General features: G+C 31.7%; 2 protein-coding genes and 1 non-coding gene across 3 annotated transcripts; 2 read left to right on the forward strand and 1 right to left on the reverse strand.

Annotated features, from left to right (window-relative positions):
- The first annotated feature begins 8,037 nt into the window (after positions 1-8,037).
- Positions 8,038-11,881, forward strand: LOC110714890 (putative lipoate-protein ligase A). Its single transcript, XM_021893442.1, has 5 exons — positions 8,038-8,470; positions 9,508-9,813; positions 10,392-10,630; positions 11,107-11,255; positions 11,440-11,881. The coding sequence occupies exons 2-5, from the start codon at positions 9,635-9,637 to the stop codon at positions 11,674-11,676; spliced, it is 804 nt and encodes a 267-aa protein (XP_021749134.1). The 5' UTR covers positions 8,038-8,470; positions 9,508-9,634; the 3' UTR covers positions 11,677-11,881.
- Positions 11,882-12,226: 345 nt separating this feature from the next.
- On the reverse strand, positions 12,227-13,829 carry LOC110714802 (Werner Syndrome-like exonuclease). Its single transcript, XM_021893353.1, has one exon. It carries the CDS (start codon positions 13,406-13,408, stop codon positions 12,770-12,772), a length of 639 nt encoding a protein of 212 aa, XP_021749045.1. The 5' UTR covers positions 13,409-13,829; the 3' UTR covers positions 12,227-12,769.
- Positions 13,830-16,219: 2,390 nt separating this feature from the next.
- Positions 16,220-16,299, forward strand: TRNAL-UAG. The gene has a single exon. It is a non-coding gene; the product is annotated as a tRNA-Leu (tRNA).
- The last annotated feature ends 2,099 nt before the right edge of the window (positions 16,300-18,398 follow it).

Raw genomic sequence — 18,398 nt, forward strand, 5'->3', positions numbered from 1 at the left:
ACATTATAACCCACTCTTATATTTGGAGTAAAAAAGAAGGATACAAATCCTAATTGACTTGCTGATATTGTCTACTAACTTCTTGAAATATATTTTACTGTTTTAATTGTAAAATTTCTTAAATCATGTAGTTAATCTTTTTACTTTTGAAAATTTTAGATTGATATTGCTGTACAAGAAATTGTTCAAGGACGAATTTGTAATATTATGACTGCCATACTTAGACCAATTCCAGTGAAATCAAAGTCGTTAAAATAATTGTGTGCTTTGTTTTCCCTTTATAAAAAAAAATTGCTTTCAAGATGATTTATAGAATTGCAGTACAATGAACATATTTTATTTCCTAAAATAATGTGTATAACTAATAAGTGGGTAGGAAATAATATTTTAAATACAATTTAATGAGAATTGAATGATGGTCTAATTATTAATATTAAGTTTGTCATAGATTCCATTGGAATAAGATATATTCCATTGGAATAAGATATATACCATTAATTGGAGGAATTTGCTAGTTTTTATGCATAGCCCTTAGGCTATATAATTCGTAAAAGGTTAGGGGTACACTAAGTGTACAAGATTCCTTTTGTACACCACCAATAAAAAAACGCCAACTCATCAATGTAATAATGGAAACTAAAAAAAAAAAGAGGGAAAGGAAAAAAAAGAAGAGGGAAAGATGAGCGCCAAAATTTTCAGCCTAGGCGCCATTGTGAGGAAGGTGAGAGGCAAAATTTTCAATGGGCGGCAACAATTAATGGATAATACACCATTAATTTCCCAATTAAGCATCAAAATTTCCCATCTTCTCCCCCAAAATTTCATCTTTTCCCCCAAAATTCCTTGGCGAAGAACACATCCAATTTGAATAAGGGGAGAATTGTGAAAAAATTATTCAAGTGTGGATATTAATTTCGTCAATCAGTTACAAATATTCGCAGGTAATCTTGTTAGTTGCTGAATTATTTCGTTTAAAATTCCTAATTTGATGATTTTGATAATTTAGGGTTTTCATTGTTTGATTTTGAAGTAGATGATTTTTGGGTAAAAATTAGATTTTTATAAAGATTGAATTGAAAGGGTAAATCATTTAGATTAATAGATTGATTTGTATGTTGTCTTTGGTTTTGTTTCTTGTGGGATGTTATTTAATTGAAGGAATTTTCTTGGTTCTATTTTAATGGAAGCAATTGTTAAATGGAATCGAGGTTTATTTGCTGTCAATAATTTTATAGCATCTGTTTTTTATACGTAGGATCATTTTGTCAATATTAAATTAAAATATAATTTTATAGTATCTTTTTTTATTTTGTTGAATCTGAAATAAATAACAGTAGTGTGTTTGACATTGTGGCAGTGAAATGGAATGCAAAAACATGTCCCCTCGTTTGAACATTAATCTTAATGAAGTGATAAACGATGTGATTAGCTCAATCGGAGATGCAGATCGAATCAAACGATGTAACAAAAGAAGAAGCAACAATGCATGCCATTCGATTATTAATGAAGAAGCTGAGGTTACTAACATTAGTAATGAAGAGATTAAGGTTGAGGTTAATAACAATATAAATGAACATGATTCTCATAATCGGTCAAACGGAGATGAACAAGTCAATCGTACTCCGGCTGTGGGTATGTATCTTGCAAGCGGTGAAGAATTTACAAGGTTTTGCCATATGTATGTCTTTGAGAATATGTTTGTATTTGTATGAATTAGATATGAATCAGTAAGCCAATATTTAAATTGATCCTGTTAACACCATTTTGATGTTGTTTAAATTCGGAAAGATGTTGTTTTATGAAATTTGATGCTCAGAAATGCGGAAAGGTTTTGGGTTTGTAGTGGGAGTTTCATAATTTCAGATTTAAAGAAACCAGACCTCGAACTGTTTTATTGACGATTGGTAACATTAGTATTTAAAAGTTCTAATTTTTATTAGGACGTTACTATTTATGGGCAATAGGTGAATGAAATATAAAATGCAAACAAAAATAATAATAATTGGTATATTGAATTTAAATTAATCATGACTCGAATTGTTTTATTGATAATTAGTATCATTGATATTTAAAATTCTAATTTAAAATGGGAAACATTAGTATTTATGGCTATTATATATGTGAATGAAAACTAAAAATAAACCCCAAAAAAAATGGAGTAGTTTGGATTCGAACACGGATCACTTATACATAATAGGAAAGCATTCACCAACTACACCAAGGGGTATCAGCACATATATTATCGTATTATTTATTTATTTGTACTATTTATATTTATGTCAAATATATTAGATGATTCTATTAAAGACAATATGATTCCTTAAATGGTAATAATACGCTTATTAATATATTATGATGATTATTGTATGTTGTTGTTTGGTTTGATAATGTGTTTCAACAAAAAAAAAAAAACTTAAATATATTAATCAAATTGAGATATTTTAATAGGTGGTCAAATTTAAAACTATTTCAATTGCACATCGTCATTCGCTAAGGGTTTGTTCTCTTCACCTTATAAAAATAATTTTTAGGTCTAATAAGTTCAGATTAGTTCAGATAAGTTATAATAATGTCCAATAAGTTACATAAGGTCTAATAAGTTACATTAAGTTAAATAAGGTCTAATAAATTTCAATAAGTTATAATCAAGTCTAATAATAAGGTCTAATAATAAGTAGGAGTGTCCATTCGGTTTTTGGTTTGAATTTATCCCAAATCCAATCCGATCCGAAATAAATTTTGATTTTCAATTATCAAATCCAACCTGATCTGAATTCCTCACCAAATCCAATCTGATTCAAACATATTTAAAATTCAGTTATTTGGACTCGTTACGAGAGTGCAAATTAAAATACGTTGCATATATTTTGGGTCTAATGCGATAATAAAAATTAAAATACAATAATATAAAAAAATTATTTATTAAAAGTATAATTGTACACGATTAATAGAAGTATTGAAAACGTAAATAGGTTACATGATAAATAGTAATAATTATAATAATAGTTTAGCATGATTATATTAACAATACTTATTTTTAAACTAACGATTTCATATTTAATTCATTTCGGTTATTTGGATTCAAACAAGGTCAATCCAATCCCATTCGAACGTCCGAATTTTCAAAAAAAATTCAAACCGATTCAATCCGATCCGATTCGATCCGATTCGATTTAAAGTTTGGATTTTTGATTTGATCTAAAGTTCTGCTATAGTGAAGAATCGAACATAAATCACTTGTTTACAATAGGAAAGCATTGACTAACCAAGTCATGGGGTATCAACACGTGCACTTATAAATATTAAATTTATATATGTTATCCATTACTTAGTAAGTTTCAATTTATTAAATTGAGTTTGAAATCATACATGTATATATTAAATTTATCATATTAAAAAACATCCACTAAAATGAACTATTTATATAAGTTATTTGGGAATTAATATAATCGTTTTTGTATGTTTCGCATCATATCCATCAACATAGGTTACATATATTGTAAGTTGGGTATTAAATGAAGTGGTTATCTTTTAAAATTTCTTAAATTTGAAAAATTGTTACTTAAAAAATTCTTTTTTTTTAGAAAAATAAAATACTTATTTAAGAGCACTTTGTAGATTTGATTTACTAAAAAATAAAAATTAAAGATTATTTATAGGTTCTTTTTTATTATATATAAAGAGTTACACATAAAAGTATAACTTTATTCCCTTAAAAGAAATTTTAAAAAAAATCTGACTTTGTTATTTTGTTATATTAAAAACAAATATGATTACGTAAAATTGGAAAGTTATCAAACCAATGTACTGTCATAGAGTTCGAACAAATATATTTGTTAATTTCGATTTTTGTAAAACATAAATGATTCGTTCATTTCTTTTGTTAGTTATGATTCTATAAAACCAAAAATGATTACTTAACATTTAAAATTTTACTGAAAATAAAATGAGGGAAGATTTTCGCTAAACTCCCATTCAATGAACTCTTAATGGTGGTAAAATTTCATGTGGCACTGACATTTAGCTTTGGAAATAGTAATTAGGAGAGAAAAAGTAATTTCCCTTTTCACCATTAGCGCATACTTAAAGTTTCTTCATCTCCTTCAATATAATAAAATATGATATATTCATTCGTCTACTGATACTAAACATATTCAGTGAATACTTTTATTAGTAACTTGATACCTAGAAATATAATTTAAAAACAAGTCTATGGCACCACTTGACTCTGCATCTTGTTTCATTCAATATCGACTATATACATTAAAAATATAAATAAAATGAATGTATTGAATATTTGATCTCATGACCATTATAGTTTATAAGACTAACAATGCAAAATTTATTATATTGTTATTTTAAAAACTAATATACTTGACTAGTATAAATATTTAATAATTCTTATTATAAGTAATATTAAAATAAGTCACGGTGGACTAAAAGTAAACTAGGAATAGCTGAAATAAAATTGAAAATTATACCAATGAAATTAATTAGGGCTCTATTGTCATAAAAATATTTAGATAATAAAATACAAAGTCTATTGTACGCACACTTTATTGTAAAGGAAGAAACAAAAGTTAAAATGGTAAGAGATATTAACATGAATTCATCATTATAAATACTCCGCATATAAGTCAAGAAGGGGTAAAAATATAACATTAGTGAAGGGCTAAAAAGAATTGAAAAATGATGCTACTAAAATAAGAATTAATTTTCAAATTATAGCCTAGAATATATACGAGAAATTAAAATATGATTTGATATTAATAAATGTGTTAGGATCCTGAATTCATTTTTCAATCTTAAATATATTAATCAAAGTGAGATATTTTGATAGAGGTCAAATTTAAAATTATTTCAATTGCACACCGTCATTCACTAAGGGCTTGTTCTCGTCAGCTGATAAAAATAAGTTTTAGGTCTAATAAGTTAGATCAGTTATAATAAGGTCCAATAATAAGTTAAATAAGGTTTAATAAGTTACATTAAGTTAAATAAGGTCTAATAAATTTCAATAAGTTCTAATCAAGTCTAATAATAAGGTCTAATTAGTAGGGGTGTCCATTCGGTTTTTGGTTTGAATTTATCCCAAATCCAATCCAATCCGAAATAATTTTAATTTTCAATTATAAAATCCAACCCGGTCTGAATTCCTCACCAAATCCACTCTAATTCAAACCGATTTAAAATTCGGTTATTTGGATTCGATATGAGAGTGCAAATTAAAATACGTTTCAAATATTTTGGGCCTAATGCGAAAATAAAAATTAAAATACCATAATAAAAAAATTACTTCTTAAAAGTATAGTTGTACACGATTAATAAAAGTATTGAAAACGTAAGTAGGTTACATGATAAATAGTAATAATTATAATAATAGTTTAGCATGATTATATTAACAATACTTATTCATAAACTAACGATTTCATATTTAATTTATTTCGGTTTTTTTTGGATTCAAACAAGGTCAATACAATCCAATTCGAACCTCGAATTTTCAAAAAAATTCAATCCAATCCAATTCGATTTAAAGTTCGGATCCGATCCGAATTAATAATTCAGTTTTGATTTGATTAAATTTCGAATTTTAATCCGAATGATGGATACTTGTACTAATAAGGTCCAATAAGGAACAATAAGTTCAAATTAGTTTAGTAAGGTCTGATAAGTTCAATAAGGTATAATAAGTTTGATAAGGTGTTACAAAGTTCCAATAAGTTTCAGACTTTGAAATACGGTGTAAGTTTTGATTTTACAAATACAAATATGATTCCTTTAAAATTAATATTAATTATTTTTGAGTTTTTAAATACCAAAATGATACTTAAAATGAAAATTTATAAAAAAAAATAAAAGATCAAAACGTGTTTCTTTATACCTCCATAAGATTTGAACACAGGACGACTATCCATAGTCATTCAAGGGGTTTGTTTATTACTAGACTAAGGGGTATCAGCACATACATTGGATGAAAACAAATTAATTTTTATAGTGTATCTATTAGACTAAATTTCCTGGCTTATGCCCATAAATAATTGATTGGACACATTATACAAATAATTTACGTGCAAAACATTTAAAATAAAAAGAGTTTTTTGATTTTTTTTTTCACTTTGAAATATGGTGTATGTTTTGACTTTATATATACAAATATGATTTCCTTAATATTATATTAATAACAATTATTTATGATTTTTTAAATACAAAAATGATACTTAAAATGAAAATTTATAAAATATAAAAAGCAAAATGTGTTTCTTTTGTACCTCCACAAGATTCGAACACAAGATGACTATCCATCATAACTCAAGGGGTTTGTTTATTAGACCATTGGAAAATATTTTATTTTAGAAAAAAAAATAGTTATTAAAGATTAGTTATACATCTAAAAGTATATCTTTGTTCCCTTCAAAGAAATAAAAAAATTATGTTTTGTTAACAACAAGGTGTTCTCCATCTTTGTACTTCAACTTAGGATAATATACAAGCCTCCCACCATGCCAGATTGTACACCTTATGGAATTTGAACATGCCATTCTGATCTTTAAAATGCATGTACTAAAAATGGATCTAAGAAAGAGAAAAAAATGTGTAAAAGGGAAAAAAAGGGCAAAGTGGATTGGGAGGTGATGGCGGTTGGAAGTCTGGTCCACATATTCCACAACACATACCATTAGTTTTATTAATTCATTTCAAACTATAGTGTGTACTAGCATTTTAAACATGTTGTACGGAGATCTCATAGTGACACGTTTATCAAACAAGATTTTATTAAAAGAAGAATGATTCTTTAAAATAAAAAATGTTTTTAGGGGACAAAAAAAAAGATGATTTTATCATGGTTGCAAGGTTCGAACACTGAATGCATTTGAATAATACAACATTTTGATAATATCAACACCATAGGACTAGGGGGGTATCAGCACATTCACTGGATTACATATTAATATGTATTATTAGTTGAATAGGTTCTCTTTTTATGTTTATCAAAAGAGTGAAAATTTTAACTTAATAACATACTTTTTGTTTTAAATAAAATAGTTTTTTTTTTTAAAATACTAATAAAATAGTTATTAAATATAAATAATTTATATCTAAACGTATAACCTTGTTTCCTTCACTAACATCAAATAATTAAAAACTAAATAAAAGATATACGTATAACATTGTTTCATTCACTAACTTTTATGTTATTCTGATATTTTAAAATTAGATATGATTCTGTAAAGTTAAAAATAATTAAAAACCGGAAAAAAATACAATTTATACCGTCACAGTGTTTGAACAGTGGTTTGATGTATGCACATGCAGCTTTCAAAGTTAACCATTGGACTAAGGGGTATCAGCATGTTCATTATGTGGGAAAAAAAAACTATATATTACAATGTTTGTATGAGCGTCCCAACAAATCGTTTTCTTGGAGTCGATTCAAATTTCGGATCGTTTGTTTTGGGTGAATTATAAAACATAATCTTTAACCAATTTTGCAGCTAATAATTCTAAATCTGTTTTTGTTTTTCACACCTTCACCATACTTTCATTCAAATTAGTTTATTCTTCAAATATATAATCACTACAATTCATTTTAATAATTGTAAACCACACCACAACGGGCCGGAATATACATGAACATTACAAAAAATTCACCGACGCCGATAGGTTGTTCACCGACAACACATTCACCCACGACGTTCGCATTTTAACCAACACCTTATCGCACCGCCATCAATCTGTTTCATGCTGAAATTCAAAAAATCAGATTTGTATATTGTTCTTCATTTGTTATTTACACAGATACATTAGAGGGGAAACATTAGGAGAGAGAATTTAGAAAAAACGACATATGCATCCCATAAGAATCCTAAAAATTGAAATGTTAAGTTAAATCAAATATTTTATTTACATTTTATTCATTGTTCTTCATTCGTTATTTACACAGATACATTAGAGGGGAAACATTAGGAGAGAGAAAAAAAAATGAGGTCAAAAAATCTGATTTTTTTTTGGGATTATATACTACATTAATTTGGGTAGGTGAAAGGATAGATAAATTTGAAATTCACAAGTTGAAATTTAAAAAACAAGTTTGAAATTCAAATGAAAATAAAAGTGACCCATAAAAATGGAATATTCTCAATCAACCAATAGAAAACTTGTGTACAGGATTCCTTTTGTACACTAAGTGTACCTTAAATTGCTCCTATATAATTCATAATATTCATAATGACATGTAATTTAAAATTGCTTGAAATGTTGGAAAAATGTTTTACGGAGTAGTCAATCATTTGTGATCGTTTATTGAAAATCAAGCTCTATTTTTTCTTTTCTTTCTCCTCCTTTTTTCTAGCAAAATTTTTCTTACTGTTGTGCGCTGCGACTTGTCGGAAACCACCGCATCCGACGATCTTCCAGCGAGGTGGCCGTCAAATTTCTTTGGATTCTAGCTTTCGGCGGCGGAGCTTTGAAGGTAAATTAATTTAATTTTACAATTTTATGTCAAATATGTGGTTCAAGCTGGCTTCATCATACCCTTTTGTTCTTCACGCCTGTGCTGTAATTGGGGATTTGAGATTTGGGACATAGATTCATGGGTCGATGTTAAAAATAGGGTTTGAAGGATACTTAAATGTATGGTTGTTGGGAGAGAGGAACTGTTGGTGCACGTAAGGTGTTCGATGAAATGCCTAAGAGAAAAACTTCTATATGCTAATATACTATCACTAGAACAGTAATTAATGTGGAGAGCGTGATTAAGGGTTTTGAAATTCTGGTGCAAAATAATTAAATTACTTATTAGAAAGATGTAATTAGAAAGAAAAATAAAAAAATAAAAAAATAAATGAAATTTGAGTAGTGCATTACAAATTGAAGATTGTAATCTGGGAATTATTTATTTTTGTTGGAAATAACTTTGTTTGATTATCATAGGCTTTTATTCAAATTTTTGTGTTTTTAAAAATCAGCTTCACTGAATGTTGTTCTTGGTCCAAAAAAGATTATCATTTTAAAATGTTGCTGGGAAGGAGCAGGTAACCATTACAAAGATATGAGGCAAGCTGTATAGTGAGAGGTTGTGATTTATGAATTGATGGGGCGATTCGATGGATAAAGTAGTAGTTGTTGATTTTAAGAGAGTTTTGGTAACTGTGAAGGAGAGTTTGATGGAGGGATTTGAATCTAAAATTTGAACAATGTTGAGATGATAGGGTAATTTGCGATCTACCAAATGTTGAGAAGGGTCTGTTCTATTACTTTCTAGTTAAGTAGTCAATATTGTTGTGTTTCTGCCAATGTTTTATTTGTGCTCATTAGGGAATGATTGCATTTTGCTTCCTCATAGTTGTAATTACTTTGTATGCCTTGACTGATAACTAATAAGCTGTAGTAATGAGGTTGGTCAGTTAGAATATCATAGATTAGTTCAAGGATAGATGTAAATTCTGGCTCCAGGCAGATTAGGATATCTGTATTTAGCTTGTCTTGAATCTCTTATGTCCTTTGTAGGGTCATTCTTTTTTTTGTTGGAGCATCTCAAAATCAGAGTAGCAGCACGGCATCATAATTTATGAAAGCATTTTATGACCTAGTGTCCAAAAAGTTGGAACCAAGGTAATTGTAGGTTATATCTGTAATGGCTATATCCCAACTGAGAAACTCTAGTCTTCCATTGATGAATCTAGTAAGAATGAATAGAGTACCTATACTACAGCAGCTACATCTTGAAGAAAAGCTGCTTCGTACTTCATCAGACAATTGGTGTGTCATTAATGATGGAACACCTGATCCTACAGTTGTCATGGGAATATCGGGGTAAGTAGTTCTTTTCCCTGGTGCCAGAATTCTCTAAGCATAAGAAGTAGCTTTGCATTTTAGCTTTATTACAGTTCATGTGAGTGCATTAGGATTACCCAAGGCATGGTAAGCTGAATATTATTGCATTCTCTTGTCTTAATAAGTGGCATGCATTTTAGTTCATAAATTATGTCAATCTACATACTTGTACCTCTCTACTTTGTTTGGCAATGAGACGCAAGAGAAATGAGCCTGTTTGATTTTAATACCATTCCAAGATTGACCAAGAAAATATTGACCAGCTTTGGCATTGGAGTAGCTCTGAGCTTTAGTTATTGCTTCCTGAATTTACAAATGAATCATCTAGGTGTTATATATACTCTGCTGCTATATCTGTAGCGCCGTAGTTGAGTTTGATGGCAGGGAACTTCACATATACTGTAATACCTAATAAACTTTGGCAAGTAATTTACTCTAGGTTTGCAAGGTTCCTGGAAGATGTGATCTGCATGTGCTTCAAAAATTAGCATGATTTCTGGAGTTATCCTACCTGACATCGTAATTTGATGAGGTCTTTGTTTTTGTCATGCTATCAGCAAGCCTGCGGAACTTCTTGATGTTAAATCCGTGCTGCGAGATAAGATTTCTGTCATCAAACGATTCACTGGGGGAGGTACTGTTATTGTTGATCATGGGACAATCTTTGTTTCATTCATATGCAATAAAGAGGCTGTTCCTGGTTTGCAAGCATATCCTCAGCCAATAATGGCGTGGAGTAGTCTATTGTATGATGAAGTTTTTCAGGGAGCTGAGGACTATAAGCTACGTGAAAATGGTAATTGATTACATATTTTTTAGATCTTCTATTGTTGTTTTGCATAAGATGCCTCCCTAAATGTTTTCTTGGTGACTAACATTTCTGAATCCTTCAAATGATTCAATTATGGAGTTCTCCCTCTGGTTTCTGATGTAAGACACCCACTTTTTTGTAGTTTTTTTTCCCCTCAAATTTGTAAAATGTTTTTACTATGAAAGTTTTTTTTAGACATCATTCCAAGGGCATAAATTTTATTAATACATTTAGCAAAATTTGCAGTAGAAGGATTATATTTAAAAGTCTGATGATGTGTATTTAGAAACACAACGAGCTTTATGTATGTTTAAATATACATTCTCTTGTTTTTTTGGTGCATGACTTTTACATGAGTCTTTTCTTCACCTTGGCTTCTGTTCCGTGATGAATGGATTTTAGGACTTTTGCTGCATGCTGAGCTGATTTTATGACATCAATTAGTTTTGCTTCTTCCACAGATTACGTGTTTGGAAGCCGAAAATTTGGAGGCAATGCTCAATCCATCACTAAAAATAGGTGGATCCATCACACATCGTTTTTGTGGGACTATGAAGATGCAAATATGACGTACTTGAAAATACCTCAGCGAGCACCAAAGTATAGGCAGGTTTGTAACTTGTGTTGCTTATTTTCTAATTAAATTTTTATGCAATAAGGGCCTTGGAGCTTGATGAACCTTCACAGTTTTTAGTACCTATAGAATAGAACCACCATAGAGTTATAGATACTATACAAGTATAAAGTATCAGGCAGCTGCTTGCGCTCTATAATAACATCTCTCTCATGTTCAGGCAAGGGACCATTCAGAATTTATATGCCGCATGAAGGATGTTTTACCGAGATCAGAATTTATCCATCGTACAATCAAGGCAGCTGAAACCCATTTTTCGTTGACATCCATTCCATTGGATCAAATTGAATCGCTTGATAATACAAAGTTTAGTCCGTCTTCCAAGATTCTAACAACAGAGGAACTGGAGGCTACAATCCAAAAGGAAGATGACAGTTTATTGTCCCAGTCATTGTGAGGATTTGTTCTTTTGATGAGCAAGCCAAGAATACTTTTTTCTTTATGGAATTATTATGTTCATTACATCATAATTCATCAATTTAATTGTATAGAAACTTTTATACTTTGAACTAACCAATTTTTGATTCACCACGAAAAAGCACAGCTAAAAAGTGGTTATTGTTGAATTAATAAATTTTGGTAATAATTGACGTTATGATCTCTAATTATTCTCTATACTAGTTGAACATGACGTCTGAAGAACAAGTTATTTTTGAATTTTATTTGTTTTATGGCTGACGAAGTATATTTGACGTTCTATTGTCGAAGCACTACGAGGTCAAACAATAACTACACCGAGTAATATCTTAATTCAATTTTTAATGTTCTAATAAGTTTACATCATTTCCACGAATTGAACACATTCCACAAAATAATTAGTATGATATCCTTTAATAAACTAAAAAATAATTACAAATAAAAACAATTACAGTAGTATGATGTTGTAGTTGTATGTTTCATTTGCATAAAAATTCCTTAAAACTTACACATGCTAAAAATTACACTTATTATATACAGAAGTTTTAAAATCTCAACTAAAAAGCATAATTACACTTATTTGGAAGCACATGCTCAAAATAAGTTTACTCATTGAAAAAAAGCCGCTGTCCATGGCTCTATTCAATTGTAAATTTTTATTTTTATTCTTTGACCATCAATTTCCAATATAATAAAAGAGAGATCAAATACAAAATCAAACACATTAAAATAGACTAATCAAACACGATATGATATCAAGACTAATCAAACACGATCTAATATCAAGACTAATCAAACACACAAAAGATATGATATGATATCGAATCACATTATATATATACTTTTTATACTACCTCCGTTACATATTATCATATTATGTACAACTTTTACGGATTATTTATGAATTATGATGGATTGATGGAGGTAGTATTAACAAAATTAACTCTTTAATTTCAGGAATCATGCGAACTTTTGAAAAATAAAACCCTAATCAATTTGATAACCCTTCAAATTAAAACTTGTGTATACATCAAACATATCAAAAATTAAATTTTTGACATTAAATCTTTAACCTATTTTCGAGCTCGAGTATTCAAATCATCAACGCAATTATTTTTACTTTTGCCATCAAGTTCTTTACCAATATGATAACTAACAAAGGCATCAATACAAGCATACATAACTTGACTTTGATCAAGCACTTCTTTATTCCACTTACTCATTGTAATCTCCTTAACCTTGACCATCTCCCACCCCAACACCGCGTTCGCCACCTCTTTAAGCCCCGCATTCACTCTCACCTTCCCCGCCTCGGCCGCAACCTTACTCACATCCACCATACTCGACAACCGCAGATCATAATCCTTTAACAGCCTTTGAGAGTCACCTGAGATTCCGACACCTGAGAACCTGCATTGTGGATCTCCTAGGAAATCCTCCAGGGACGAAGGGATCGAAGGCGAGTGGAGGAGCTGGTAGATGAGGCAGTTTGGACCTACACATAGTTGTAGGGTTGCTATTGGGTTTAGCCACTCGGTGTCTAGGCCGATTATGGTTGGATGATGGTTGGATCGGATGTGGGTGATCCATGACGTTACTACGTCTGGACATCGTGTCACGATGGTTCGAACCCGATGGTTGAAACACGTCACGTCGTAGACTGTGTAGGTGTTTGTTTGATGGTGGCTAACTATTGTTGGTGAGGCTGCCATAGATTTCGCTAATTAAGGTTTTTTTTTTCAGAATTTTTTTTTTTTTTTTTTTTTGGAGAAAAAACAGAATATATATAGTAGGTTTATATTAAGAGATCAGTGCATGTTTTGCTAGGTGTTTGATGGCATGTATCCGGCCAAGCCAGAGAATGATAGAATAATGGCATTTTATTTTGTGGAGGACTCAGCATAGCATGACTAAAGTTTGGGGGCTATCGATTTCGATGATAATAAATACCGTTTAAATAGGAAGAACTTTAAACAACACGGAAAGTATGTATTATGTTAAATTTACATTAATTCTCAGCATATTTGGGCACGTAGAATAGTTTCCTAATCAAATACGATGACTTTCTAAAATATAATCACTTGAAATATAGAATAAAAAAAATATATCATATTAATTACGATATTATCTTAACAAATATCGGATATTATCTTTCTTCATTATGTTGATTCGATAACTTAATCACACAATTGATTTATTATGTAAGAGTATTATTATACATTCGAGTGTATCTACCGTCTATTTTGCTTTAGGTACATCAAACCCACGAATGAGCAATAACAATGCTAACCCACTCATTATAAAAAAACAAGGTTCTTAAAATGTTAAAAATGGAGCATGACTAGGTGTAGCTAAAAGTTTGCATTAATCTTTGTCTTTTCTTATGTGTTTAAATAACAAATATCTTATTCTTTCGGTGCACTGAATTAAAACAATTCACAAATAAACATCACTGGTTTGTCAGTTGATATATTCTCTACCTTAATATTAGTATAAATAGTGAATGTCTAGGACAATGGAGTTGTTAGTCTTATTGTAATGTTCTCTAATGTTTGTTTAGCAGGATAAATAGATGTGATTACATTAAATTTTATGTTGTTAAAAAGTTTAAAATTGAAAACTAACTAAAGTAATTTATTTTTAAATTTGACCTTGTATTATCTTAATATCTGTATATGTTACCATGAGTGATGAGTCCTGAGTAGGGGTGTACATAAACAGGACCGGACCTGAAAACCGACCTGATCCGGACCTGTTGGGACCGGACCTGACCCGGACCTGTTGGGACCGGACCTGACCCGGACCTGTAGATTCAGGTCCGGTCCCGGTCTTTAAAATTCAAGGTTCCCGGTCCCGGTCCGGATCAGGTCCAAATCCGGGGTTTTCAGGTCTGGACCTGAAACCCGGTAAAAATGTATTTTAAAAAAAAAAAACTTTTTTTTCCCAAATATCAAAACAAGAAGTCAGTTCATTTATAACCCTAACTTAATCACTCACTCCCTAACCCACTCAGCCGACACAAGTCACACAACACACTTACAAACCCACTCCCTCACGCTGCACACTCCTCTAGCGACCACTGGATCGCGCGACTCTAGCAACCCCAACCACTAGAACGTGCGACTCTAGCAACCGCAACCACCACATTGCGCGACTCCAGCAACCAAAGCCACCAAAACACGCGACTCTAGCGACCGCAACCACCAGATCGCGCGACTCCAGCGACTGCAGCCACCAGAACGCGCGACACTAGAGGCCGCAACCACCAGATCGCGCGATTCCAGCGAACGCAGCCACCAGAACGCGCGACTCCGGCGACCGCATCCACCAGATCGCGCGACTCCAGCGACTGCAGCCACCCAATCATACACCAATCGCCCTCTTACTAGCTTCACGATCTACCCCGACCTTCCTTTGCGACCATCTACTTTGAAGGTGGTAGATCTGGTGGTTGTTGTTGTCTAGTATTTTTGGTGTTTGGGAATTGGGACTTTAGTCAATTTATACAATTTATGTAGTATTCATGATTGATAATATCAGATTTTATGTTATTATTTATTTTATTTTTTAAATAAAAAATCAAAAAATAAATAAAAAAACAGGTCTATTCAGGTCCGAACCCGGACCGGACCTGATTTTTCAGGTCTAACCCGGAACCGGACCTGTTGAATCAGGTCCGGTCTCCGGTCCTCAAAATTCCCTGATTCAGGTCCCGGTCCCAACAGGTCCGGTCCGGTTTTGGACCGGTGTACAGCCCTAGTCCTGAGTCCATGATTGCAAGATAATGATACCCAAATAAAAAAAAATAAAAAAAAAAAAAAAAAAATGTTATAGTTAGGCCCTGTTCCATGATTATTATTAATCATATAATCAATTACCTATAATAACCTAATAAGGTAAGTTTATGTGAATAAAACATACACTAAGTTTAGGAAAGAAGTAGTTAAAATAAGAATATACATATATACCTTAATATAGTACAAGGAGATTGGTAAGAATATACATATTATAAAATACAGTAATACATAAGTAAAGTAGGACTTTATATCAAAAAATAAAATAATATTAAGATAGAATAACTAAGCTGAATTAAACTGAACTGTTTATGAAAGAAGAAAATTAGAAAATAAACTGAACTGAACTAAAGCTGAAGAGTACAGGTCCTAACAGTTGATTAAAAATTGAGCAGGTATATAAAACATAAATCAAATCATTTATAAATATAATTAAATGAATGCCATTCTATATGAATTCCATGAGTGCATAAATGAATAATTATTTGAAAGAAAAACAGAACAACTGAACAAGTAATAGAAAATTAGAAAATGTTCAAAAAGGTGGTCCAATAAAAAGATTTAATTATTTAAATCGTTACAATCATTACGTATTCGATCATGCACGTAATTTTTTATTTTTATTTGCATCTAAGGAAATTAGGTCTCTGTCTAAAAAAGGAAATTAGGTCACTTTTGCATTATTTAAGTAAGAAACCATAATTATCATTACTAAACTATTAACATGAAGACGGTTTGGCCGAGTAGTCTAAGGCGCCAGATTTAGGCTCTGGTCCGAAATGGCGTGGGTTCAAATCCCACAGCCGTCACATTTTTAATAAATCAATATGTTCAATTACATTAATTTAATCTTGTGTAATTTTAAAATCAAATTTTAAATAATGATGTTATAATTCTTATTAGATGATAATTTTTTTGGTGTTTAGAGAGCCACAAGGATGGAGTGAGAATCGATTCTAACCTACTAGAATAAGGAAGGAAGCTCTAACCATTTTAGCTATCCCTCACTCTCAGATAATAATATACTACCTCCGTTACAAGTTATGTGCAACGATTAGACATTTTCCCTCTTTGGTTTATGTCAAATCGTTGCACATAACCTGTAACGGAGGTAGTATATTGGTAGGACCGTAGGAGTATCAATGCTTTAATGAAGTAGTTCTCTCCCACTAATCTATATAATTTGGGAAGCACGTTACATAACAATATGAACAATTATAATTAATTATGGACATCTTCTGTTGGAAATAGGTAATGCAAACGGATGCTCGCGCCCGATCGGGCGGAGGTGACCAAGGAAAATAGGAGAACTCTCGCGCCCGATCGGGCGGTCCTCGCCCGACCGGGCGGCGGACTCAAGTTTTTGACGAGCCCGATCGGGTGGCTTCGCCCGATGGCTTGCCCGGGATGGGGTTTCTAGATCGCCCGACTGGGCGCCCGACCGGGCGGTGTTCGCCCGATCGGGCGCGACACCAGGTCTGGAGAAACTTAATCTCGCGCCCGATCGGGCCCGCTTTTTTTCCTAGGTCGGTTTGCTTTGCGTGTTTCAATTCCTTTTCCGGGACTCATATAAATACGAATCTTGCCTTTTCATGATTTTCATTTTTCACTTTCTAGCCGAAAACACAAACCTACCTTTGAGATCTGAACAGTTCTTGAGCAATTCCACTCTTCGGGTTCGGGTGCACGAATTACGGGGAGAGTTGCGTTAAACTTGGGGGGCGTGCGTCATCAGGAAACCTGTACCGGTGGTGGCGTATTTTGTTTCTAAGGTAGTGGATTATTGTTCCACGGCGCGACTGTGAGTTTGAGATCTTCAATCAAGTATTTTCCCTTTCTTCTTCTCTATTTTTTGTTATTGGAATCGACAGGTATTTTTACCAACAATTTAGAAGCAAAATAATATTAATTTATTATACTGTTGATTCCTGGATTATTCAATTATATAAATCGTTTGATCGGGATGGAAATTAAAATTTTGTTCGGGATCGTCGTATGAAATTCATCCGTATTATTTGCAGTTCAAGAACCCTAATTTTTGGGGGAATTTTTTATCCGTCAGTGTGCAATATCTGTGTACATTGTTGGAAGGATGAATTGAGTAAAGTGTGTTTGATCATTGCTTAACTGCATCCTTCTTTATTTAATTTGTGGCTCCTAGTGGACATCATGTCAGCAAGGTTAAGGAAAGTTAATTCCTTACCTTTTTGTTTGTCAAATATGGTTTCATATTGAACCATGTTATTTAAAGAATTTAGAGAAAAGAAAACCTGAAATTTCCATTGAAGAATGTCGGTGGAAGCAGTGCAATTCAGAAGTCTTTAATTTGAAATATTAATTAAAGTGGTAGATTATCAAAAGGTTGCTCCTTCTCTAGTGAAGACTCCAACAGGATTTGCAAGTAATGCAATCGGTTATGGAGTGCGAGGATCGATGGGCAGCAATGGTGTCAACTGTCGAGTTATAACTCAATAAAATCTGTCTAGCGAGTGAGCCGAGATATGCAATAATAGTTGGTCAGACCATTGCTCGTAATCAGATAAGTTATCCTTCTCAATTTATTTAAGTAATTTCTAACTCTACATAATATTTGTGTCTATTATTATGTGCCCCTGTTATATATGCATAATTTAATTATTATGAGTTATTGTTTAGCAATGTGGGGGTGTTTTGAGATAGATTTTTGTGACTAACTAGTAAGTTAGTTTGTACTCTTGTTGATGAGTGGTATTGAGGAGGAAGGTCTCCAAAAGTGTCGTTTATCTATAGCTTTTGGCTTGTTGTTTGCAAGTAATTTATTTCTGCTAATGTATGTTTCATCTAATGATAATTTATTTATGTTCATGGACTTTAATGTGTTTTGTCCTAATAGATTAGGGATGACATGTGTTCTATCTTATGATAGTGT

Source organism: Chenopodium quinoa, unplaced genomic scaffold (genome assembly GCF_001683475.1).
Source record: "Chenopodium quinoa cultivar QQ74 unplaced genomic scaffold, ASM168347v1, whole genome shotgun sequence".
Classification (NCBI taxonomy): domain Eukaryota; kingdom Viridiplantae; phylum Streptophyta; class Magnoliopsida; order Caryophyllales; family Amaranthaceae; genus Chenopodium; species Chenopodium quinoa.